The sequence below is a fragment of the Sitophilus oryzae genome, unplaced genomic scaffold, assembly GCF_002938485.1.
Source record: "Sitophilus oryzae breed Bouriz unplaced genomic scaffold, Soryzae_2.0 scaffold_119_pilon_pilon, whole genome shotgun sequence".
Classification (NCBI taxonomy): domain Eukaryota; kingdom Metazoa; phylum Arthropoda; class Insecta; order Coleoptera; family Curculionidae; genus Sitophilus; species Sitophilus oryzae.
In genome coordinates this window covers 662,280-683,783 of record NW_022145837.1, presented here as the reverse complement: position 1 = coordinate 683,783, position 21,504 = coordinate 662,280, and the positions used below count along the sequence as shown (strand labels likewise).

Below are 21,504 nucleotides of genomic sequence, written 5' to 3'. Positions count from 1 at the left end.
ACTCTTCGAGCTCGTTGGTCAAGTATTTTAATTAATTTATTTATTAGTTTTTAAAAATGCATTTTTAAAAACAAACCTTCACCTGTCAAGAAGATCAGAATTATTTTTGACTGTAAATTTGGTGGCATCATTTAAAATTTTTTTAAAAAGCATTTTAAAAAAAAAAACCTTCACCATTTTGTCAAGAAGGTCAGAATTATTTTTGACTGTAAATTTGTTGGATTTGTTGGCATCACTTTATACCATTTGAAATTAATTATTGTGTACAGGGTGTCCCATTTTCGTGTGTTTTATGGGGACAGAATAAATAGTTCTTTCTTTTATACTACAAAAATAAACTATAGAATACAACAGTATTTAAAAAAAAAAGTTATGTCCCGCCGAGATTCGAACCCCGGTCTCTCGCTTCCTAGCCCAACTCCTTACGCACTGCTCCATAGTTACTTGCTTAGCGATAATTCAATGACGGTATATAAACCACAGAATATACTAACGAAAATATAAACAAAAAAACAGGTTTATAACAATACCGTGACGATTTAAACTGGCGCGCGGAGCGTGCTGACCAATAGCGCCTGTTATCACCTGTGACGTAGCGACCAACCTGCGCAATATCATACCTTGTATTCTTTGTACCATGCCTATGGTTGGTTCGCTGCTCAAGTGGGCTGTGGAACTCTGGAGCAATCTGAAACAAAGAATAAAAATATTAAATTGAACCGGTTGTGTTAACACTGCAAATAATCAATAAATAAAATTTATAACATAACTTCACTTCAGTAGAAAATTATATAAAATAATGATATTGACAACGTCGCAAATAGCATGCGAAGGCCGTCGATCAACTGTCAATCAAAAAGTCAATGGTAGCCAATATTAGCAGAGCGTTCATTATTTTAGTTTATATTAATATTTTAAGGTGTTTTATGTTAAGTTAATTTGGGGCCATGCCTCCTACAATACAGAACGGGTCAAATCCCGTTGAAAAACGCCCTGAAAGGCCGACGAAACCTGTTGAAAAAAGGTACTAAATACAGGCGTTTATGCGTATTCCATATTTAAATATTTTTATTCTTTTTAGGTCGGATTTAATATGCAAAGTAAAGTACTGTAACACTCTTCCGGATATACCCTTTGATCTAAAGTTTATTTCCTACCCTTTTGAGTCGTCCAGGTTTATTCAGTACAATCCTACATCTTTAGAAAGAAACTACCGCTATGAAGTGTTAACAGAACATGATCTAGGCGTTAGTATCGACTTAATCAATAAAGATATATATGCCGTCGATCACGGGGCTACTTTAGACCCGGCAGATGAGAAATTACTGGAAGAAGACATCCTGACGCCACAGGATTCGAAAAGATCCCGGCACCATGCAAAATCTGTGTCCTGGTTGCGTAGAACTGAATATATTTCGACGGAACAGACCAGGTTCCAGCCTCAAACTATGGACAAAGTCGAGGCAAAGGTTGGATTTAGTATTAAGAAGTCATTTAATAGTGAAACACTTTATATGGACCGTGATTCTCAAATCGAAGCTATCGAGAAAACATTTTCCGATACAAAGGTGCCTATTGAAAAGCATTATAGTAAGCCAAATGTTACGCCTGTTGAAGTTTTGCCTCTGTATCCTGACTTTAACTTGTGGAAATATCCTTGTGCTCAGGTCATATTTGATTCTGATCCTGCTCCAGTAGGAAAGCAGGTTCCAGCTCAGATTGAAGAAATGTCACAAGCAATGATTCGGTAAGTTTGAAAGACTAAATAACTTTTTCGATTTTTAGACATTTCTTTTCCTTTTTTAAGACTTTTTTTTTATTTTAGACTTTAAATTTTATTTTGTCTTTTTTTTTATTTATTTTTTTTTTTACTTTTTTTAATGTATGGTAATAAAAAATGTGTTTTAGAGGTGTGATGGATGAAAGCGGTGAACAATTCGTTGCATACTTCTTACCAACTGAGGAAACATTGACTAAACGTAGAGAAGACTTTGCTAATAATGTAACGTATCGGGATGATGAAGAATACGAATATAAAATGGCTAGAGAATACAACTGGAATGTCAAAAGCAAAGCTAGTAAAGGTAAATTATTACTAGTCACTTAATTGTGCATAGGAATAGCTTAATTTTATATTATTTTATTTAGGCTATGAAGAGAATTATTTCTTTGTGGTGAGACAAGATGGTATCTATTACAATGAGTTAGAGACTCGAGTAAGACTGAGTAAGAGAAGGCAAAAGGTTGGTCAAGGTCCCAGTAACACCAGGCTGGTTGTTAAACATAGACCGATGAATGAAATGGAATTCAAGATGAAGCGGTACAGAGAAAAGCAGTTAGAACCGCCAGGTACACTACTACATTACAATTTTAGAGATTATAGGTTTGCTCAAAAAAACTGAAAAAAATATTTTATTTTTAAAACCAAAATTTACCAGATTTTGATAGATAATTTCTATAAATTTCACTTCTCTTTGACTTTTTTGTAAACAAAACATTTTTTTTCGGTCACCGAACTTTTTGGCTCACCTTGTATATTATATTAAATTTTAGTATTTTTTTAAACACGCATTTTGTTTTTAAAGCCAGAATTTTCAGGTTTGTTATAGATCATTTGTTTAATTTTAATTTTTCTGCTCACTACCATTACTACCATTCTTTTTGACATTTTTTAGACAGCGAACTTTTCGGCGCACCTTGTATATTATTTCGAATTTCAGTATTTCCTTTAAAACACACATTTTATTTTTAAAGCCATAATTTTAAGGATTTTTACAGATAATTTGTTTAATATTCACTTTTCTGCTGGCTATACCATTCTCATGGTCTTTTTATTTACCGAACTTTTGGCGCACGCTGTATATTATATGAAATTTCAGTATTTCTTTTAAAATGCACAATTTATTTTTAAAGTGAAATTTAAAGAATTTTTATAGATAATTTATTAATTTTCACTTTTCTGTTGGCTATACCATTCTCATGGACTTTTTATATACTGAACTTTTGGCTAACCCAGTATATTATATGAAATTTCAGTTCTTTTAAAACACACAATTTATTTTTTAAAGCTAACATTTTAAGGATTTTTACAGATAATTTGTTTAATTTTCACTTTTCTGTTGGCTATAGCATTCTCATGGACTTTTTTAAACACCGCACTTTTTGGGGCACCTTGTATATTATATTAAATTTCATTATTTTAAAAGGCACATTTTATTTGTAAGCCAAAATTTTAAGGATTTTTATAGTCATACACTGAACTTGTTGGCGCACTCTGTATGTATATTGAATTTCGATATTTTTCAAAACACACATTTTATTTTTAAACCTCACTTTTCTGTTGACTTTACCATTCCCTTATACATCGTATTTTTGGGGACCACTGTATATTATATTAACATTCAGTATTTTTTTTTAATACACATTTTATTTTTAAACCCAATTTGTGGCACACCCTGTATGGTATGTTGTATTTCAGGTGAAGATGACGAAGAAATGGAATTGGAAGAGCAACAAGATGAACAAGAACAGCAACAAGGCGACGACAGTCATGCAGAGTCCGATCAAGAGCAGGAAGAGACAAAAGATAGTGGAAATGAGAGCAACGAAGAGCAAAATGACAAAGAAAATGGCGTCAGAGAATCGAGAGCCTCCTCGAGATCCTCGAGTAAATCAAAATCGGCATCTAGATCCAGATCGCGATCAGCCAGTGGATCGAGATCACGCTCAAGATCAAAATCCAAGTCCAGATCAAGATCCAAATCAAGATCAAGGTCCAAATCAGCTTCCAAGTCACCCTCTAGATCAAGGTCTGGATCTCGCTCCTCCAAATCCCCTTCAAGATCAAGATCTGCGTCCAAATCCCGTTCAAGATCAAGATCCAGATCTAAGAGTAAATCTAAGAGCAGGTCGCCCTCTGGGTCAAAGTCTAGGTCTGTCTCAAGGTCCAGGTCCCGATCTAGGTCTAAATCTGGCTCTAGATCCAGGTCTGGGTCAGAATCGCGTTCAGGATCAGAAAGTGAATAAAGTATTGAAACTGTATCTTTTTTTGAATTTGTCTATATTATTTTGTATTGTATTTTCTATTAGATTGTAGCATGACACAATAAAGCGTATAAGCTCATATTATAGTAGTTTTTTTTCTTTTGTAAGGATTGTTAATTTCTAATAACAGAGTATGAAACAAAATGTCCATTTCTTACTCTAAATCATATATTACATTTTCGTATATGATCTAATTTTGAAACAGACCCATCCCTGTTACTTTTACCTCATCTGTGGTTTCAATTTGACAAAATTTAGCGTCTAACTTCAGACCAAAGTTACTTTTCTAACCTTCTAAATTTAATTTTCATAAAAATATACATGCTTTTGAATTTTAAAAATGCCTTTAATTGAAAAAGACACCAAATTTGACAATAAAAAGATCCAGCAGATACTTCGCAACGAAAACCAATTTATCTCGCACCTATTTTCAATAGTCGCCTTTCCTCAAAGGAGAAGTAAGTTCTTGTCTAATCTATTTAGCTAACAGAATTATAAATGTATAACTAAAATTTAGGCACTGACGAAGCAGATGAGGAAGTAGAAAATGGTAATCAAATTGATACAACCTCTGATAAGAAGCCTAGAGCAAAATCGCTTCAAGAATTAGAAGAACGCCTTAAAACGATAACAAGCAACAAGAAAAGGCTCTCTTACAAAGAAAAATTGGCAAAAAAAGGCTTGAAGAACCGTTTAAAGAAGAAAACTAAACAGGTTGAAAGAAAGGCAAAGTTAAAGTTAGAGAGAGCTGCTAAAATTGCTATTAAGGAAGAGATTAAAGAAGAGGTAACAGAAGATAATAAGCCTATGTTTAATAGTGAAAATAAACTAGTTTACTCCAAAATAGACTTTGCAAATTTAGGAAAAAAGAAACACAAAAAGCACAAGAAAGATCCAAAGAAACTGTTAGAAGAAATAAATGAAGAAAAACAGGTATTAGATAAGCTTGAACAAGAAGGTAACATTCACGAAGTAGTACAAATTAAAGAAAAGAAAGCTTGGAAAAATGCCCTGGCTAAAGCCGAAGGCCAGAAAGTCAAAGACGACCCGACGTTACTGAAAAAATCGGTAAAAAAGAAGGAACAAAAAGTGAGATCTAGTAAAAAGAAGTGGGAAGCTAGGATACATGGAGTAGAGAAGTCAAAAGAACAACGGCAAAAGAAACGGAAAGAGAACATAGACAAAAAGAAAAAAGACAAGAAAGTTAAGAAAATGAAAAGTGCATCGAAGAGAGGAAAAATAATTCCAGGGTTTTAAATAAATTTTTACAAAAAAAGGTTGTTTTTTTAACTATATATTTATTGTGCAAAAGGTACAGAGTAAGAACCTTTGGAAAACATGGTTAGGACTTAAATTTAATCAAAAATCTACAAATATGGAAGTCCCCTCAGCAGACTTGTAGACTCTTTAAATATTCCTATAGTGAATAACTTCAATATAAAGTAACTTACGTATATACATATTACTATATCAAGAAATATAAGATAATACATAGAGAGCCACAATATATAAATAAATTTGTAAAGCATAAAAAAATGACTAGATAAAGGCAAAATATCACATTTTTTTCTTTGGGAAAAATACAAGACATAGAGATGATAGATGCAAAAGTCACTCTTTGCAAAAAGTTGGAAAATTACAGTAAATTGTAAAAATATTAGTTATTCTTGAAAAAATCATAAATTAGTTTTAAAAATAATTAATTTTCCCTAAAATTTATGCTCTATTCTTATTATTTATTAGTAATAGATTTCAATCAAGGAGGGATTTTGCATCTAAGTTCCTCATATAGACTCTAAATCTGATAAATATAATATAGGATCACATAACTTAAAAATAGTTCTGGTTTCATTATTTGGCATTTTATTAAATGGAGAATGTATAGGAACCAACAAAATAAACAATATTAAGCCCCGTGTACACCTAACGTTTTACCTCTCAGGCAAAACGTATCAAGTAAATTATTACGTGTAGACCAAAAAAGACGTTTTATTTGACTGAATACTATGACAGGATCATTCAGTTTTACAACAAAACTGTCGTTTTGCCTACTAGTATAGTAAATGGTAGCAGAGTATTATAATGTAAAGGTGGAAAAAAATTAGTAACCAACCAATCTCAGCGGGGATGTGTAGATAATCGTCTCCTATTTAACCCCTCAAAGACCGTGAGCTGATTTAATTTATATTTATTGTATACAGGGTGCTGCAAATTCGAGGTACGAGCATTGGTATCTCGGAAACTGTAATAGATACGAACATCGTTAAATTGGACAAATTTCCGCCCTGGGATGTCCACCATGATGCCATTCAATAAGATTCAAAAATTTCAAGTATTGCTGAGTTATTTAAAAAAATCGATTTTTTCGAAAAACAATTTTATTTTTTCCTGTCGCTACTTTTTAGAAAATTCTAAAACTAATTCCATGGCCACTTTATCAAAGCTACATGATAGTATTTTTAGATTTTCAGTTTAGGTAATAATTTGTGACATACATAGGCCAACTTATTTGGTTTAGGTTTTTTCAAACTTTCCCCACTGGGACCGACTTTTGACTGGGTTAAATAGATCATTATCTACACATTCCCGCTGAGACTCATTGGTTACTAAATTACTTAACCTCCAGATTGACTGGGCTATACACTGAAAAAAAAAATTACATAGAAATATACAATATGATCGAAAAAAACGGCGTCAGTGATGGCTATGAAATAAAGATCGCTGTCATTTAATCTGTAAAATTATAAGGGAAATTTCATCAATGTTCGTTTCCAAGCCAACAGGAAGCCGTTCTTTTTTCGATCATACAGTACAAATTTGTAGTAAAATTGCATGATTTTTTTTCAGTTACTTTCAGAGATAAAACCATAGGCAAAACAACTTCCAGTGTATATGCTAATATTTAATCCGCCTTACCTGACAAGTAAGATATAAGTAAAGACTCATTCAGTACAAACGCAAATGTTTTTACATAATTTAAGTTAAAATTTAAATATTTATATTTTTAAAACTAGTATCTCTTCAAAATATATATTTTAGTTAATTCTAGTTGTAAAAAATTACGGAATTTCAAATTATCTAAATTTTATTTATTGATTATTTGCAGTGTTAACACAACCGGTTCAATTTCATATTTTTATTCTTTGTTTCAGATTGCTCCAGAGTTCCACAGCCCACTTGAGCAGCGAACCAACCATAGGCCTATTCCGATCTCCGAAGAATATTCGATTGATATGTTAATACTACTGCACGTTGTATTTGTAAAGCTGAAATATATACCCACTACGATTATACTTATTGTCATGAATAAATTTATTATATGTACAAATGTATTTTATTTTCCAACCTAGGTATATCAAAAAATATTAAGCTTAAATAATTAAAAGAATTTGCAAAGCCTGAAATACATAAACGATATATAGTCCTTCGAAAATCAAAGTAAATTCAGTTGTTCCCATAAAACACACGAAAATGGGACACCCTGTACACAATATTTACTTTCAAATGGTATAAAGTGATGCCAACGAATCCAACAATTTACAGTCAAAAATAATTCTGATCTTCTTGACAAAATGGTGAAGGTTTCTTTTTAAAAATGCATTTTTAAAAACTAATAAATAAAATAATAAATTAATTAAAATACTTGACCAACGAGCTAGAAGAGTTAGATTTTTTTTGAAAACCGTAAATATCTCAAAAACTAAGAAAAAAATACCTACATTTTTTTCGGCCATTCGATAGAGAATTAAAAGCTCTATCTCTATGCAAAATTGCAGCTCTATCGGAGATACTTTAATTTTTCGGCTCTAGAAAATCTAAGGCCTTTATTATCCCAACCCCTTTGCTAAATTTTGACCTAAAAATTAAAGTATCTCCGATAGAGCTGCAATTTTGCACAGAGATAGAGCTTTTAATTCTCTATCGAATGGCCGAAAAAAATGTAGATATTTTTTTCTTAGAAAAAAAGTTATTAAGGGTTAAAATTTGCCAGCGAGGTCAAATCGCTAGAGATAGCACATTTTACAGAGAATTTAAGTATGTAATAAATAATGGGAACACCCATTTAAAATAAAAAAGTTGTTGTCAACTTCCGGTATTTCCGGAAGTGTCGCCATATTGAAAATATTTTTAATGGATAGATCTTGTTGTAAAACAGAGATGTGAACAAAAAATCTCCAATTTAGACATTGTGGTTGTATAGAAACTTCTAATGCACGCTCAACCTGGGACATCCTGCATACATAATTTCTTGCACGAAAAAAATTACGCGATATTTGACAACCAAACCAAACTCCTCTCACCCCTACTTAAAATTTAATGCGATTCATCTTGACCCCCTCCCCCTAGATTTTCTCACCATTCACCATTAATGTGACGCCCCCAATTAATGTGGCGAATTAATGGATGGCCCTCTTATTTTTAATAAAATATTTTTTGCGCTTATTCCTTTACGCCCTGTATTGTTACTAATAAATCTAGAATTTTATCAAATTGATGAAGAATTACTCTATAAATAGCATCACGGGACTCAAAAGCCTCTACAGATTCTAAATTGACTCATTACAATTTAATATTAATTATTGAAAGATGCTATTTGTGCTTTATTTTTGTATCTTTCGAAAACAAATTTTTGGAAGATGTGGAATTTTAAATTATCCGAGAGACTGATAATTAAAAACGAGAAAATACTTTGAGACGCTACTGGAATTTCTTGCAATCTCCCGAACAGTCGTCTATAAACGTTTGATCATCAATTATTTTCCCCACTATCAAGTCTTCAGTAGGAAAATCGCAGACAACAGAAATATGGAACGCCATATTAGCCGCCGCTATTATGTATTCACACAAGGCGAACATACTAAAAGCTGAAAAAAATTATTCAGAAATGTATTAGGAATTAAAAAAAAATAAATAAACACAGCAAACATGACGCCGTTTTTACCTCTTTAAATAGACTATAATTAATACTTTACCCATTCTGAAACAAAAGAGTCGATGTTGAAGAAAGAAGAACAACAATCCAGCTGTACACATTAGAGACAGCATCAGTAAATCCCTCTTATATTTCAAACCCTCCTTTACTGATTCTATGTCGTCTCTACTCTCTGCAGCATATCTGGTTCCTTTAATACAGGCTACCATGTGCCCCAAACTACTTACCATAAATGTGATAAACAATTTTTCATGAACAGCTAAAAGATAAAAAAATCTTAAGATTAAGAACGCCCTTTGAAAAAAGGTATATAAATATACTTACGATAGTTTTCTCTATTTGAAATATATGTTACACCACACAGTGCTCCTGTTTCGATTAGATTAAGAAAATAGGCAATATTAAGCCATAATTGTGCTTTAGACTTTAACTGAAAATAAATGAAACTTATTTAGTTAAAATAACAAACATACGACAAGAACTCTCACATGAGATTCTCCAAAAGGATTGATCATATTGAACTGATATGCCTTGTACACAGCAGATATTATAACCCTTGGTCCAATATGCAACGCGATACTAATTCTCCAAATGTATTTTTGAGGACTAATACCAGTCACTGCACTTATAGAAGGTACAACATTAAAAACCTATAAAATTTAATTTATAAAATCCACTACTATGTTAGTTAAAAGTTAAATTACCTGACAATGAGTTTCATGTACATCATCGTATTGGAATATATAAGCGGATATAAGACATACGATTAGTGCTCCTAAAGGTATAGATACTGTATAAAGACATACGTATTTAAAATTAATTCGGTAGTGAATAATCACTTGGTTTTGATTCGAATTAGTAGGTTCTTCAGTTTTCACTATCATCTTGTATTTTTTTTTTCTAATAATTTATTGTTGGTTCTCTTTGTCAAATCTACGGTGAATAAAAATAGTTAGCCTTTTCAGAAATAATCACATAAAATACTACCATTTTTTCGCCCATTCTAAATTTATCTTTTACTTAAATATTAAATAGTTCAAAAATTTTAAAATTAACAAAATATTTTATTGACTGAAATGACGTAAGATAACAGATAACCACAGAACAGTGTTTGTCGACGAGACTAACATAAAAAATATATACTCGCTTAATACCTGTTTAATAAGTACAGTATTTTCAAATATAATTACAAATTAATTTAAATATCAATTTGCGTATAAAACTGAACTTAGAAACCTTAATAATTCCTTGATTTTTTTTAAAGGAGGGTCATATAACAATCAATCGAAATCTCCTATATTTTTTATCCAACAATTTGACAGACCACGGACTACGGACTGTCAAATGTCACATAAGTTTTTGTTTGTGTGGTATGTGTATTTTTAAATTTTCCACAATATTTTGTTAAATAGTGATTTTTAAAGACGTTCGTTGGTCGTGTTAAGAGATCAAACAGTTTTTCTTTAGTTTTCCTATTTGAAACGAGTCCCAGGTCCACCCTGTGCCAGCAGCACCGATCCTTATGCAACAACTGGTGAGTAGGACTTAATATCTAATTTGAAGGTTAACTCTGCATTCATTAATTTAAAGTGCTGAAAATAGCAGAAAAACGCTTTTGCTAGCTCATTTTCTTCACTTGAGATAGCCTAATTTAATAATCATCTGTTATAGTTGACTAGAGAGGGGTTTAAAAGCAATATATTTGTATGTAATTGATATAGTTATGCACAAGGGTGGGGATAGATTAAAATGTGAAAATACGTTATTAAGGATATTTTTTTATTTCATCTTAATGATAAAAGAAAATTGTGATCAAGTATGGGTGCTGAGTTTGCATATGTCCGTAAATAATCTTTCAGTAAATAGTTGAGGTTTTTTCAACTTACTGATAGCATTTTGTGGTTGTTTCTTTAGTCAGATATAAAATGATTTGTCCTTCAATCTTCAATATCAACTTTTATTCTACTATATTTATGTTTCTCTTTCAGGGGTAGCTGATATGAGTTTGAACAAAGGAGCATAGTAAGTCAAAGTCATTTTTTGTTTTATTGAAACAGTCTAGGCACTTGAAATTTTATATACTACTTTAAAATGGCTTAGTTTAGCCTTGAAGTTGAATTTAATCTACAAATCTACAGGAGCAGTTAGATATTTTCTTCATATTTTTACTTACAGTTCTATAACCCACAGGGTGTCTTTCTTTAGCTTGCAACATTACAAAGAACGCTTACAAAGACACTGAACTTAAATCAGACTAGTGTTGGGTATTTTGCCATTGACTGAGCTAAGAAGCCCTTATAATCTACAGAAGATTTTTTTTTACATTTACGTCTATTATTACCGTTGCCAGGGTACTTAGTTTATGTTTAGGAATCCCAAAATATTTTTTCATATGTAAATACCATCTATGTACCGAAAAAACATACCTAAATATATTGTAAATATTATTTATAACACCCGCAAAACTTACGTACGTATTTTTGACCTACACTGTAGGTTGTTCAACTTGCAGTCATTAAGCAAGTACCGCTGATATCGTTATTGGACGTTCACTAACTTTTGACAGAGTTCCCAATCCAGGATGGGACTTCTAATAAAAAAAAATCCCATAATGTTGTATACTAAGTACACCACACTGTATACGGGGTGGCTCGAATTGTATTCTACATATTCTACAGATAAAGGTAAGTAAAAAAGTTCCTTTAAATTGATGTCGGTAAAATGCACCGTTTCGTAGATACAGGGTGTAGAAATTTCATTTTTATTTCGATTTTTTCCAAATAACTTCTGAACTAACGTCTTTATTTGGATGAAAATTGGTATCTGAGAGGTTTTTGACACGAGAAATTTGATTTCGATGTCAATGTGTGTCCTAATGGTAGGGCTTCCACTTACATATTTTTAACTGGTCTAATAATAATATTTTTAACGTACACCCTGTATCACCGCAACGAATCATTTTAGGATATCATTAATACGAACTTTTTTATTTATTTTTATCTGCAGATTAAGCTGCCGGAGTATCCCAAATACAATTCGGACCACCCTGTATATTTTTCTACTATTTCCAGTGTTGTCTTATTTATTAGAATGTCTTTTCCGAGGTCTTTTCTGTCTCATCAGTTTTTATGGGTGATATCTTGGTATACAGGGTGTCCCAGACTGAGCGTTAAAAACTACTGGTTAAAACTAGTTAGGTTACTGGTTAAAAACCCGAAAAATATACGCTTTAAAACTAAATCTTAAATTAAATAACTTAAAAACGATTTATTTTAGGTATAGGAATATGTATAATCAAAAAGTAGCGAATTAAAAAAACATTTCACTAGTGAAATAAAAAAATGGGTTTCCATTTGAAAAAAAACATATTTATGATAATTTTTTAATCTCTCGATTCCATGACAGCTACGGTCAATATTAGGTATATGACATTCAAACCATTTAATTTTTGAAATACATATATAGCCACATGTCTTCTCTTTATGTCACAGTGGCTGTGGTAATCACTAAATTTGACGTTGAGACTATAAAAATTTTTGACAGGCAGTTTTTTTCCTCCAAAAATTAATTTTTTTTTCTCAAAAACGGTTAATGTTGAGTATAGAGTGTTTAATATCAAAATTCATAAAAGCGTACAGAGAATTTAAATCTATAATAAAAAATGGGGGTAACCCATTTAAAATAAGAAAGTTGTTGTCAACTTTCGGTATTTCCGAAAGTGCCGCCATATTGAAAATATTTTTAATCGATAGATCTCAATGCGAAACAATTATGTGAAAAAAATCTCCGATCTAGATATTGTGGTTCTCTAGAAACTTCTAATGTACGCTCATCCTGGGACACCCTGTATCTCATATGATAGAAAAAATGTATTAAAAAGATTTTTATTGGACTTAGTTATCACATTTATATGCCAGGAATTATGAAAGATACACTTCTCATATTCACCGTATACCTGATACAAAGGCACTACGAATTTAACGATTTTTCACTGTATAGACTTTCTATCCGCCTGCATGCCCTCGTCCTTTCCCTTCGCTCCAGCCGGCAACGCCGCTCACCGTTTGACCACGCCCCCGAGGGTGTGCGCAGAGGGGGAGGGTTTGACAGAACGCGTGTTGTCGCTCTCCGAGAAAATCCAACGACTCAGTTTTCGGCGAACAGCAGTTTGAGTGTCGTATCTGGTAGTATGTGCGGTGCGCATGCAGTTCGATACGTTATTTCTTATTGCCGAGATCGCAGCGTTGTCAAACTTTGAGATACCTGATAAACTGAACTTGAAAAAGGACAGTTGTGCTTATTGTGTCTTTTTTTATCCGCTTGATTAAAGAAAGTGTCCGTCTGAGACGTAAGTGTGGATTATCTAGTTAAGATGGCCTTAGCAAGGTAGGTTTCGTTTTTTTTTAATGATACACGCTCAAGTATATTTTTATCGTTAAATTTGTTTAATCTAAATGTCAAATTACGTCGGAAAATACGGGTTATTTATAAAAAAATCTTTTCCCGTCTCGAGATTACTATATTCCGGTGACCTCGGTTTAGCCTGATTTTTTTAGGCTGGTCTACTTGAGGGTCGCGTGCGACGTTGCCGATGTGCGATGTTTTTCTGGTTTTACCATTTTTTTTTGAAGAAACACATTCAAATTTTATTTCAGAAAATGTGAAAGAAAAACAGTAACAATCCATGAATGTTCGGTTTGAGTATATCTTGAAAATAGGTATCTGATTTTTATACGTTCGATATAGCTTCATTCTTTCAGAACCTTGAAAATCTGTGGTATAAATTTTCAATTAATTGAAAAAGGTAACAAACATTCAACTTTTGCCACTAATGATACTTCAAAATTTGCGAGTAATGTTATTTTGGTCTCTGATTGACACCTGTCAAGAGAATTTGTGGTTAAAAATTAAATATTAACATTATACAGGGTGTTCCTTAATGACATGTTAATATTTAAGGAAGTGATTCTTAGACTTATTCTAAGAAAAAAAAACTTCATTTTGAAAATATTTTTTATTTTGAGAGAAATCAGTTTTTTCTCCAAAAATATTCAATGTAAAACCCATATGGACGGCACTGGTTGAAATAAATAAACATTTTTGTACACCAAAAAAGGTATTTTGATGCATAGAAGTCGTGTATTAAGTTTCATAATGATATCTGTAATAAAATCAGAGTTATAATGAAAAAAAAAATAGAAAAATTTACCACCCTGTATCTCAGAAATTAAAATGTTTAGGACATACATTCATATGAAGTTTTTCTCTTAGAATTGGCCCAAGAATCACGCCCTTAAATATTAGCATGTCATTAAGGAACACCCTGTATATTAAAAATTAGGCTTTCTCTATTGATACAACTGACTACAGCAATCTGTTGCTAGGGTATTCTACCGTATGATCAAAAAAAAAACGGCGTCAGCGATGGCTATTTAATGAAGATCGCTGTCATTTTATATGGGAAATGTCATTGATTTAAAGACAACTGGACGCCGTTTTTTTCGATCATACTGTATTAATTTTAATTGATTTTTTTAGACATTTGAATGATTGTATTATATTTTATATTTATATTTGAATATTTTAATAATAAATTATAATTGAAACTACTAATTTCGAGGTTTCGATTTAATGAGACTTATACAGGGTGCCCCAGAAATAAGTGCAAGTATTTTAACTGGTAGTACTTATAGTTCAACCCCAGAAACACGCCTATGAGGTTTTTTTCGCAAGAAAAAATTTGAAAATTCGAAATTTTTTGAAAAATTTATTTAGTTTTTAGTTTAAAAACATGATTTCTTGATACTATGGCAACATAGGTATTAGATTAAATTTACCAGCAAGAAAATCCAGAAAAGATCCAGTGGTTCTCGACATTTTAGCAAAAAATCATTTTTTTTGGAAATTTTCAAAGTTTTTCGCAAAAAAAAATTGAGAATTCGAAATTTTTTGAAAAATTTATTTAGTTTTTAGTTTAAAAACATAATTTCTTGATAATATGGCAACATAGGTATTAGATTAAATTTACCAGAAAGAAAATCCAGAAAAGATCCAGTGGTTCTCGACATTTTAGCAAAAAATCATTTTTTTTTTTGGAAATTTTCAAAGTAAAATAACTCCGTTATTTTGGACTTATTTGAAAAACGATAAAGAGAAAATATGTTTCTTTTATCCAGATCTACCACCCGTTAAAATACTTGCACTTATTTCTGGGACACCCTGTATAGCTTTAGTTTTAGTTTAATGACATTTGAATCCCAATGAGCATAAAAATAACTGTCAATGTTATATACCTACTCCTTCAATGGATAGGCAGACTATATGTGTTCTTGAGAAGTTTTTGGCTAAGTTTCTATAGCATCCTTATATACGGTGACCTTTAAAACTATATAAACTAGGTAACATAATTTTAATTTGAAGGTAGTAGACAACAATGAAGATTTATTACAGAGTAAGGAATGTAGGACCAATGTTCAATCTATTTATTAATAAAAAAGTGAAATTGCAACACTCCGTTTCAGTTGACAACTAATTCTCTTCAAACATTTTCAATTACAAATAAAAACTTATACATTTATAGATACAATTAGATGATTTAGTTGATTGTATTGATACAATGATATGACCTCGGAGATGACTTAAAAATTTGTTTTTTAGATTCCTATTTGCATTTCTAACTATTCTCTTTTTGTTTCCTTCTCTCTTTTGATATGTGGTTTTCATGTTATTACACCCTAATTATTTTGCTTATTAGAATTTTTTTTAGTCTGCAATCTGCTTTAAAATACTATTATTATTATTAAAAATATTTTAAGAAATTTTATATTGGTGAAAAATGTAGAAATTTAAATGTTTGAATTAAAGAACATAGAGATTTTTTTAAAAATCGAGGTTTTCGCAAATCTAAAATTTGTCCAGATTCATGGATTCACAGACTATATACTAAATAGATTTTAACATTGCAAAAAATTTAGTGAATAGATCGATAGTTTCTAAACTACAAATTTAATCTAATAATGTACCTATCTATACTAATATATAAAATCCTTTAGTGACTGACTCACTGATTAATCACGATCCTGTTCAAACCATTCAACGTAAGCTCAATTTTGGCATACAAGTTGATTCTAGTGTGTAGAGGTTCGATAAGAAGGGGTTTTTCGAAATTCCAGTTCCAAGTATTTTGTTTTTTAAAATCTCAATCCCGCAAACCTGCGGGATTAAAGCAATCAATCCCGCGGATCCGCAAAATTGCGGGACTGTAAACAATAGTCATACATTTGGTCCCAAATGTTACAAAAGACATTGTACATTTTGCATAGGCCCACAATATATTGATATGGCGTGTATCTTAAACTAGCTGTACAGAAATTTGGACCGATGTATACAGGGTGTTCAAAAATATATTTAATATTAAATAAACTTAAATTTTATTATAATTTATCTACTTATTTTATAAATAAAAATATTTTTCTGATGTTGAAGTGTGTTAGTTATCTGCTTTTAGATACACTCTATATCAGTAATTTTTTGGCATATGCAGAATGTATAAAGCTTTTTGTACCATTTAGGGCCATACGTATGACTAAAAATTTAGAACGAAAAAAAAAATTCTAAATGACTAAAATGCATATTTTTCGAAAAAAACGTATTTTCCTTAAAACCAAAAAAAAATTAAAAAATGATCAAATTGTTTTTTCTAATTTCAATACAGATTGGTAAAAATTTCGATTTTTTTAAAAATTGTAAATTTGCGGTAAAAAAGATTCTTAACCAAATTTTCACACGGCACTTAAAAGTTTTTCAAAATTTTCGGGAAAGTATTCAGTCAAGAAAAATATAAAAATTTCAATTTTTTTCGCAAAAAAACTCATGGGCGTGTTTCTGGGGTCACACTATACTACCAGTTAAAATAGTGGCAAATATTTCTGGGACACCCTGTATAACAAGAAAATTGACTCTAACTGTTAGGAATTAAATAAGTCATTTGTCACATAGTTCGTACGTGAATATCATCAAAACAAAATAAGTAGATTGTTGTTATTTTAATAAAGAATTAAACATCTGAAATAATTAAAGCGATATAATAGGAAAATTGAGGACGGCAAAATGTATTTTTCGCTCGGCCGTATAGGTTTCTCCATATTTCTGTCTCTCCGCGGCGCGACTCTGCTATAATGCTGGCGAAACGAGGTTAGAATACGGCAGCGTCCTAAATCCACTCGTTCTAGTTTGTAAGGTTTTGTTTGTGCCGGCACGGATGATACTTAAGTAATATGTTTTCGCCAGTTTACAGAGTGTTACACCGTCGAAATGAACATAGAAAAAAAGTCCTAAGAGTCCATTTCACTATTCCGAAAAGTAGCAAAATAAGCGTTCGGAATTTAATGTTTTATGTAAAACTGGCTAGGTATTTTTACGCAAATGAAGAAGGAAATTAAAGATAAAGGATTATACTATATCCGTATTGCACATTTTTAGACAACTTCTTCATTTTTAAGATTTTGATGGTCAATCATCAACAAAATATTCCTTATGTTTGGACTATTTTTTTTCGAAAATAAAGACAATTTAAAATTCCGTTACAATACGGAAATAGATTGAAGTTTTGTGATTACAGTGATAACTTATATGGTTTTGTAACAAATCGCTCGTTATTTTATGGCAAATGCTGAAGCTCTGCAAAGCTGAATCAAGCCTTAATCAAAGCACGTGCGTTTGGAATTTTGGGTGTGACTTAACACGACAGGATCGGTCTAAGCCCACGGCCACACAGAAAGCGTTTTTAGCGTTTTGCGTGTTTTGCGTCTCAAGCGCTTTTTGCGATTTTACCGTTTTAAGCGCTTTTTTCGGTTTGTGTCCATTAAAAACACGCAAAAGACGCGGCAGGTCTGCAGTTTCTATCAATATGTCAATTAGTAACGTCACAAGCTCGTGGATTCCCGGCCCGTCCAACAATCAATCCTGTGAGAAAAAGATAGGCGAGATCGGCGCCGTTAGCGTTGAAGAGACGAAGATAAAAGATGCTGGGATTGAATTGTGGACGGGCCGGGGCATATATTCGGAGACAAACACAATCTACTTCGAAGACAAACCCATCTAGTGCCAGTGGTGTGTGTAAAAATAATAATTATTATTTGCCATTTATTTTAAGAATTTTAGTTTATGTATGTTGTAGTGTTGTGGTTAGTACTTGTTATAATTATAATATTATATAATAAATAATTATAATTATATAATAGAATAGTAAATAGCTCTAGTTGCTAATGCAATTTTAGGACATAATTTATGAAACATTTTGGAGTGAAACGCCGCGCCGTGGTCTTTACGCGCGCTGGGAGTAAAAATTCAAGGCCGTGACATACGAGCTGGTGAGACGCCCCTGACACACGACCTCGTTGTAACGAAACGTGTTAACGGCTAGAGATACGCAGTGACGTGACGTGTATTTGGTTTTTTCATTATTTTTTTTATTTATTGTTTACTTATTTTAATAATATAGTACATATACAGAGCGATCCAAAATGATTGAATGATGATACACAAGACTATTTCCAAAAAAATATTTTTCTCTAATTTTAAACTATATACACCATTTAAAAATAATTTTTACTCAATATAAAAATTAATTCCAACCTTCTTAAAACCAGCTGTCAGTAAGTGTCGTTAAAAAAAGAAAGAATAGTACGGGCGTAATGACGTTTAGAGCTTAACCTCGCCAAAATTATCGTCGATTGTCATACACCAGTCATCTTTGACGCCGTTCTTTCTTCGTTTGTTTTTACACTATAGCGATGCCAAATTTTCAAGATTTCTTAATTTTTATGTTTAACTTTTTCGATCTTTTTTTCAGTGTATGTTCTCTTTTTAGGAAGATCTCTTAAAATTCCAAAAGATTTATTTACGCAAACATTCCAAAATTACCCTAGATCTCATTCTATCGAAGATTTGGAACTAGACTGTGTTATGTTAGTTTAGCCTAGATTTTCTTACGTAAAAAACAGTCTATTTTATATGATGAAAGCTAGAATAACTTTTATTGTGGTGACAAGGGATTTAGGTATTACGATTAGATACGTAATATAACATTATTTAGACTTAGACCTATTTTTATTAATCCTGATATTAATATCAACAGAAAAATTATTAACTTGTTCCACTCAAGTCTGAGATAACCTCAAAACTCAACTTAAAGAAAGAGAATAGTTAAAATGTGTGACCCAAAAATGTTGTTTAACACTCTTTTTTTATGGTTATGTTTTAGTTATTTTTTATACAAGACGATAAAATGGTATTTTACCTATGAATTAATTTCGGGAGACGATAATGCAATTTTATCGTCGTGTATAAAATAATATTTTTTTCCATAGCGAGTTACGTTTTAAAAAATATTCAGAAATTATTATTTCAAGGAATTTATTACGAGTAGAAAAAATATTGTGCTGGGTTGGCGTTGGTTTCTATGTAATTTGAGAAATATATAAAGCTGTCTCTTTAGTTGTCAGTTTTGAGCATAGACAAACAAATAAAAAGAGACTGACAGATCTCATGGTAAAGAGTGGGACCGCGTCCCCGTAGCGCAACTCAGAATAACAATTTTGAAACCAATTAGCAGGACCATGGCAGCACATACGTCTTTATTGCTATCTTTCTTTATTATGTGTGCTTTATATGAAAAAGAAAGAGATAGGTATAAAACGTATCGTAAAACATTATCGCACATTCTGGCTGGGGGGAAATTTAAATTAACCATTATTAGTAGTATTCTTTCATTCTGAAACTGAAAATTTTCACTTAAACTGATTTATTCTCTATACCACGTAAAGGGAACGTGGTGTAGGGAATAAATCAGTTTAAGTAAAAATTTGCAGTTTCTTTCAGAACAAAAGAATACGCTACTATTATAAGGGAAATTATAAAAAAAGCAAAAATTGTACTGTTTTATAAACATATTTATTTATACATAAAAATAAATAAACTTTTTATAATATAATAACAAAAAATAACAGTGTTTATTCCACCCACCTACCAATTTTAAATGCACAAGAACTGACTGTTGCAAGAAACGATCGGCCAATTTTTTTAAAGGGCATTAAAAATCTCATTTTCGAAAAAACTGCCAATTGCAATAACAAAGTGAATATCCAAGCAAAGAAGACTTTACGAGAATCATGATCCTGAACCATTTGCAAGACCAGTTTTAATCCTAAAACAAAAGTAAAATAGGTATATTAATAAAGTTTCTGGTTACTATAAACCAGCTATAAACCCCCTACCCAAAAAATAAAAAAAATGAATTGTATTAATTTGTTATGTTAAGAGAGGTTCGAAATATTTTTGACACTACTACTTCTACTTTTTTCTTAATAAGATGATAAATATAACTACTTACTTTTATTTTACCGGGTGTCTTTAACATATCTATCAGAGAAAGGGGGCACCAATACATATAAAAAATAGATGATACTGGCTCCTGCAGCAAATAAAATAACAAATAGTATAACCTAAAATTATAAGTAACAAAATATAAATACCTATATGGAACAAAGGAATTTGTTCCCTATCCATATACATAAGTCAATAACATGGAGAGTTTAGAAAAAAGGTAAATCACGAAAAGAAAAATTAACAAACATGACGAATTGTCATGATGTTGTCATCTTGGTTATCATGATGACGAAAACGAAAGGCGATTGTTCTAATTCTATCTAGAAATTACGTTTTATATGGCAACTTCTTTCTCTCTTGCTATATTAGAATGAGATAGTGGACCCAATAGACGCAATGCGCAGATCAACATAAATAGAACGAAATTTTGCGTTCTGAGTTGCGCTACGGGAACGTTGTCCCTCTCTTTGCCATTTAATTTGCCAGTATCTTTTTATTTGTTTGTCTATGGTTTTGAGTCAATATTTTTTAAATTCTGTTTCGTGTCGATTGCTGATTGAATTGGAGCCAGAAATGGCTCAAAACGAAATAAGTAAATTACCAACAGGTATTCAGGCTAAGGTGACAAACGCCATATGCCAACTACTTTTTAAATCCCGAATAACTTGTGAAAAGGAATACAACAATTTTTAAAAATGGAAGCAATTAAAAAACGTGCGAGAAGAAATAAAGTTTTTAACCTATCCTCGCTGTTAAAGTATCATTTAATCTACCCTTGCGGTTAAAGTACTATTTTATCTACTATTTTTGATAGATATAAGGCAATTTTAACATTTGCTATGGAAAAAGATAAATAAACCTTTAAGAATAATTTTTTGAGTGAACTGGGAGTTATGTTTTCGAATGTTCTATTTAATGTCTTCCAGATGTTGGGAGTGAACGACATGCTAATGATATTTTAAGTCTGTTTCACTACCGCTTGCATTTTAAGACAGATGACAGGATATATGGTGTTGTCGCTCTACCAGATTTTGAACTATTTGGTTTTATCTCTAGGTTTATTTTTTAATATTTCGAGTTTCAGATCTAAAGTGCTTTTCTTAAATGTTTACATAGTTGTTAAAGTACAAGTTAAAGAT

The 21,504-nt window shown here is 31.5% G+C and overlaps 4 protein-coding genes across 6 annotated transcripts in view; 3 read left to right on the top strand and 1 right to left on the bottom strand.

Moving 5' to 3' along the window:
• The first annotated feature begins 814 nt into the window (after positions 1–814).
• LOC115891813 (RNA polymerase II-associated factor 1 homolog) lies at positions 815–4,125 on the top strand. The gene is made up of 5 exons (XM_030912384.1): positions 815–1,024; positions 1,082–1,747; positions 1,909–2,084; positions 2,149–2,349; positions 3,479–4,125. The coding sequence occupies exons 1-5, from the start codon at positions 948–950 to the stop codon at positions 4,024–4,026; spliced, it is 1,668 nt and encodes a 555-aa protein (XP_030768244.1). The 5' UTR covers positions 815–947; the 3' UTR covers positions 4,027–4,125.
• A 173-nt stretch (positions 4,126–4,298) lies between these two features.
• Positions 4,299–7,337, top strand: LOC115891812 (surfeit locus protein 6 homolog). Its single transcript, XM_030912383.1, has 3 exons — positions 4,299–4,502; positions 4,562–6,967; positions 7,197–7,337. Exons 1-2 carry the CDS (start codon positions 4,385–4,387, stop codon positions 5,299–5,301), a joined length of 858 nt encoding a protein of 285 aa, XP_030768243.1. The 5' UTR covers positions 4,299–4,384; the 3' UTR covers positions 5,302–6,967; positions 7,197–7,337.
• A 745-nt stretch (positions 7,338–8,082) lies between these two features.
• LOC115891811 (post-GPI attachment to proteins factor 2-like) lies at positions 8,083–10,025 on the bottom strand. The gene is made up of 6 exons (XM_030912382.1): positions 9,965–10,025; positions 9,682–9,910; positions 9,466–9,627; positions 9,302–9,407; positions 9,018–9,236; positions 8,083–8,909 (listed from the first exon to the last, which is right to left on the bottom strand). Exons 2-6 carry the CDS (start codon positions 9,859–9,861, stop codon positions 8,743–8,745), a joined length of 834 nt encoding a protein of 277 aa, XP_030768242.1. The 5' UTR covers positions 9,862–9,910; positions 9,965–10,025; the 3' UTR covers positions 8,083–8,742.
• Positions 10,026–10,306: 281 nt separating this feature from the next.
• LOC115891810 (protein roadkill) overlaps positions 10,307–21,504 on the top strand; it is a 96,653-nt gene continuing 85,455 nt past the window's right edge. For 2 of the 3 annotated variants that reach the window (XM_030912380.1, XM_030912379.1), the window contains exon 1: positions 13,141–13,363. In XM_030912380.1, the coding sequence (XP_030768240.1) occupies positions 13,350–13,363 (14 nt within the window). In that variant the 5' untranslated portion in view covers positions 13,141–13,349. Of the gene's footprint in view, positions 10,512–10,965; positions 11,000–13,140; positions 13,364–21,504 lie in introns of those variants that run through there. The other variant, XM_030912381.1, reaches the window with a different exon arrangement.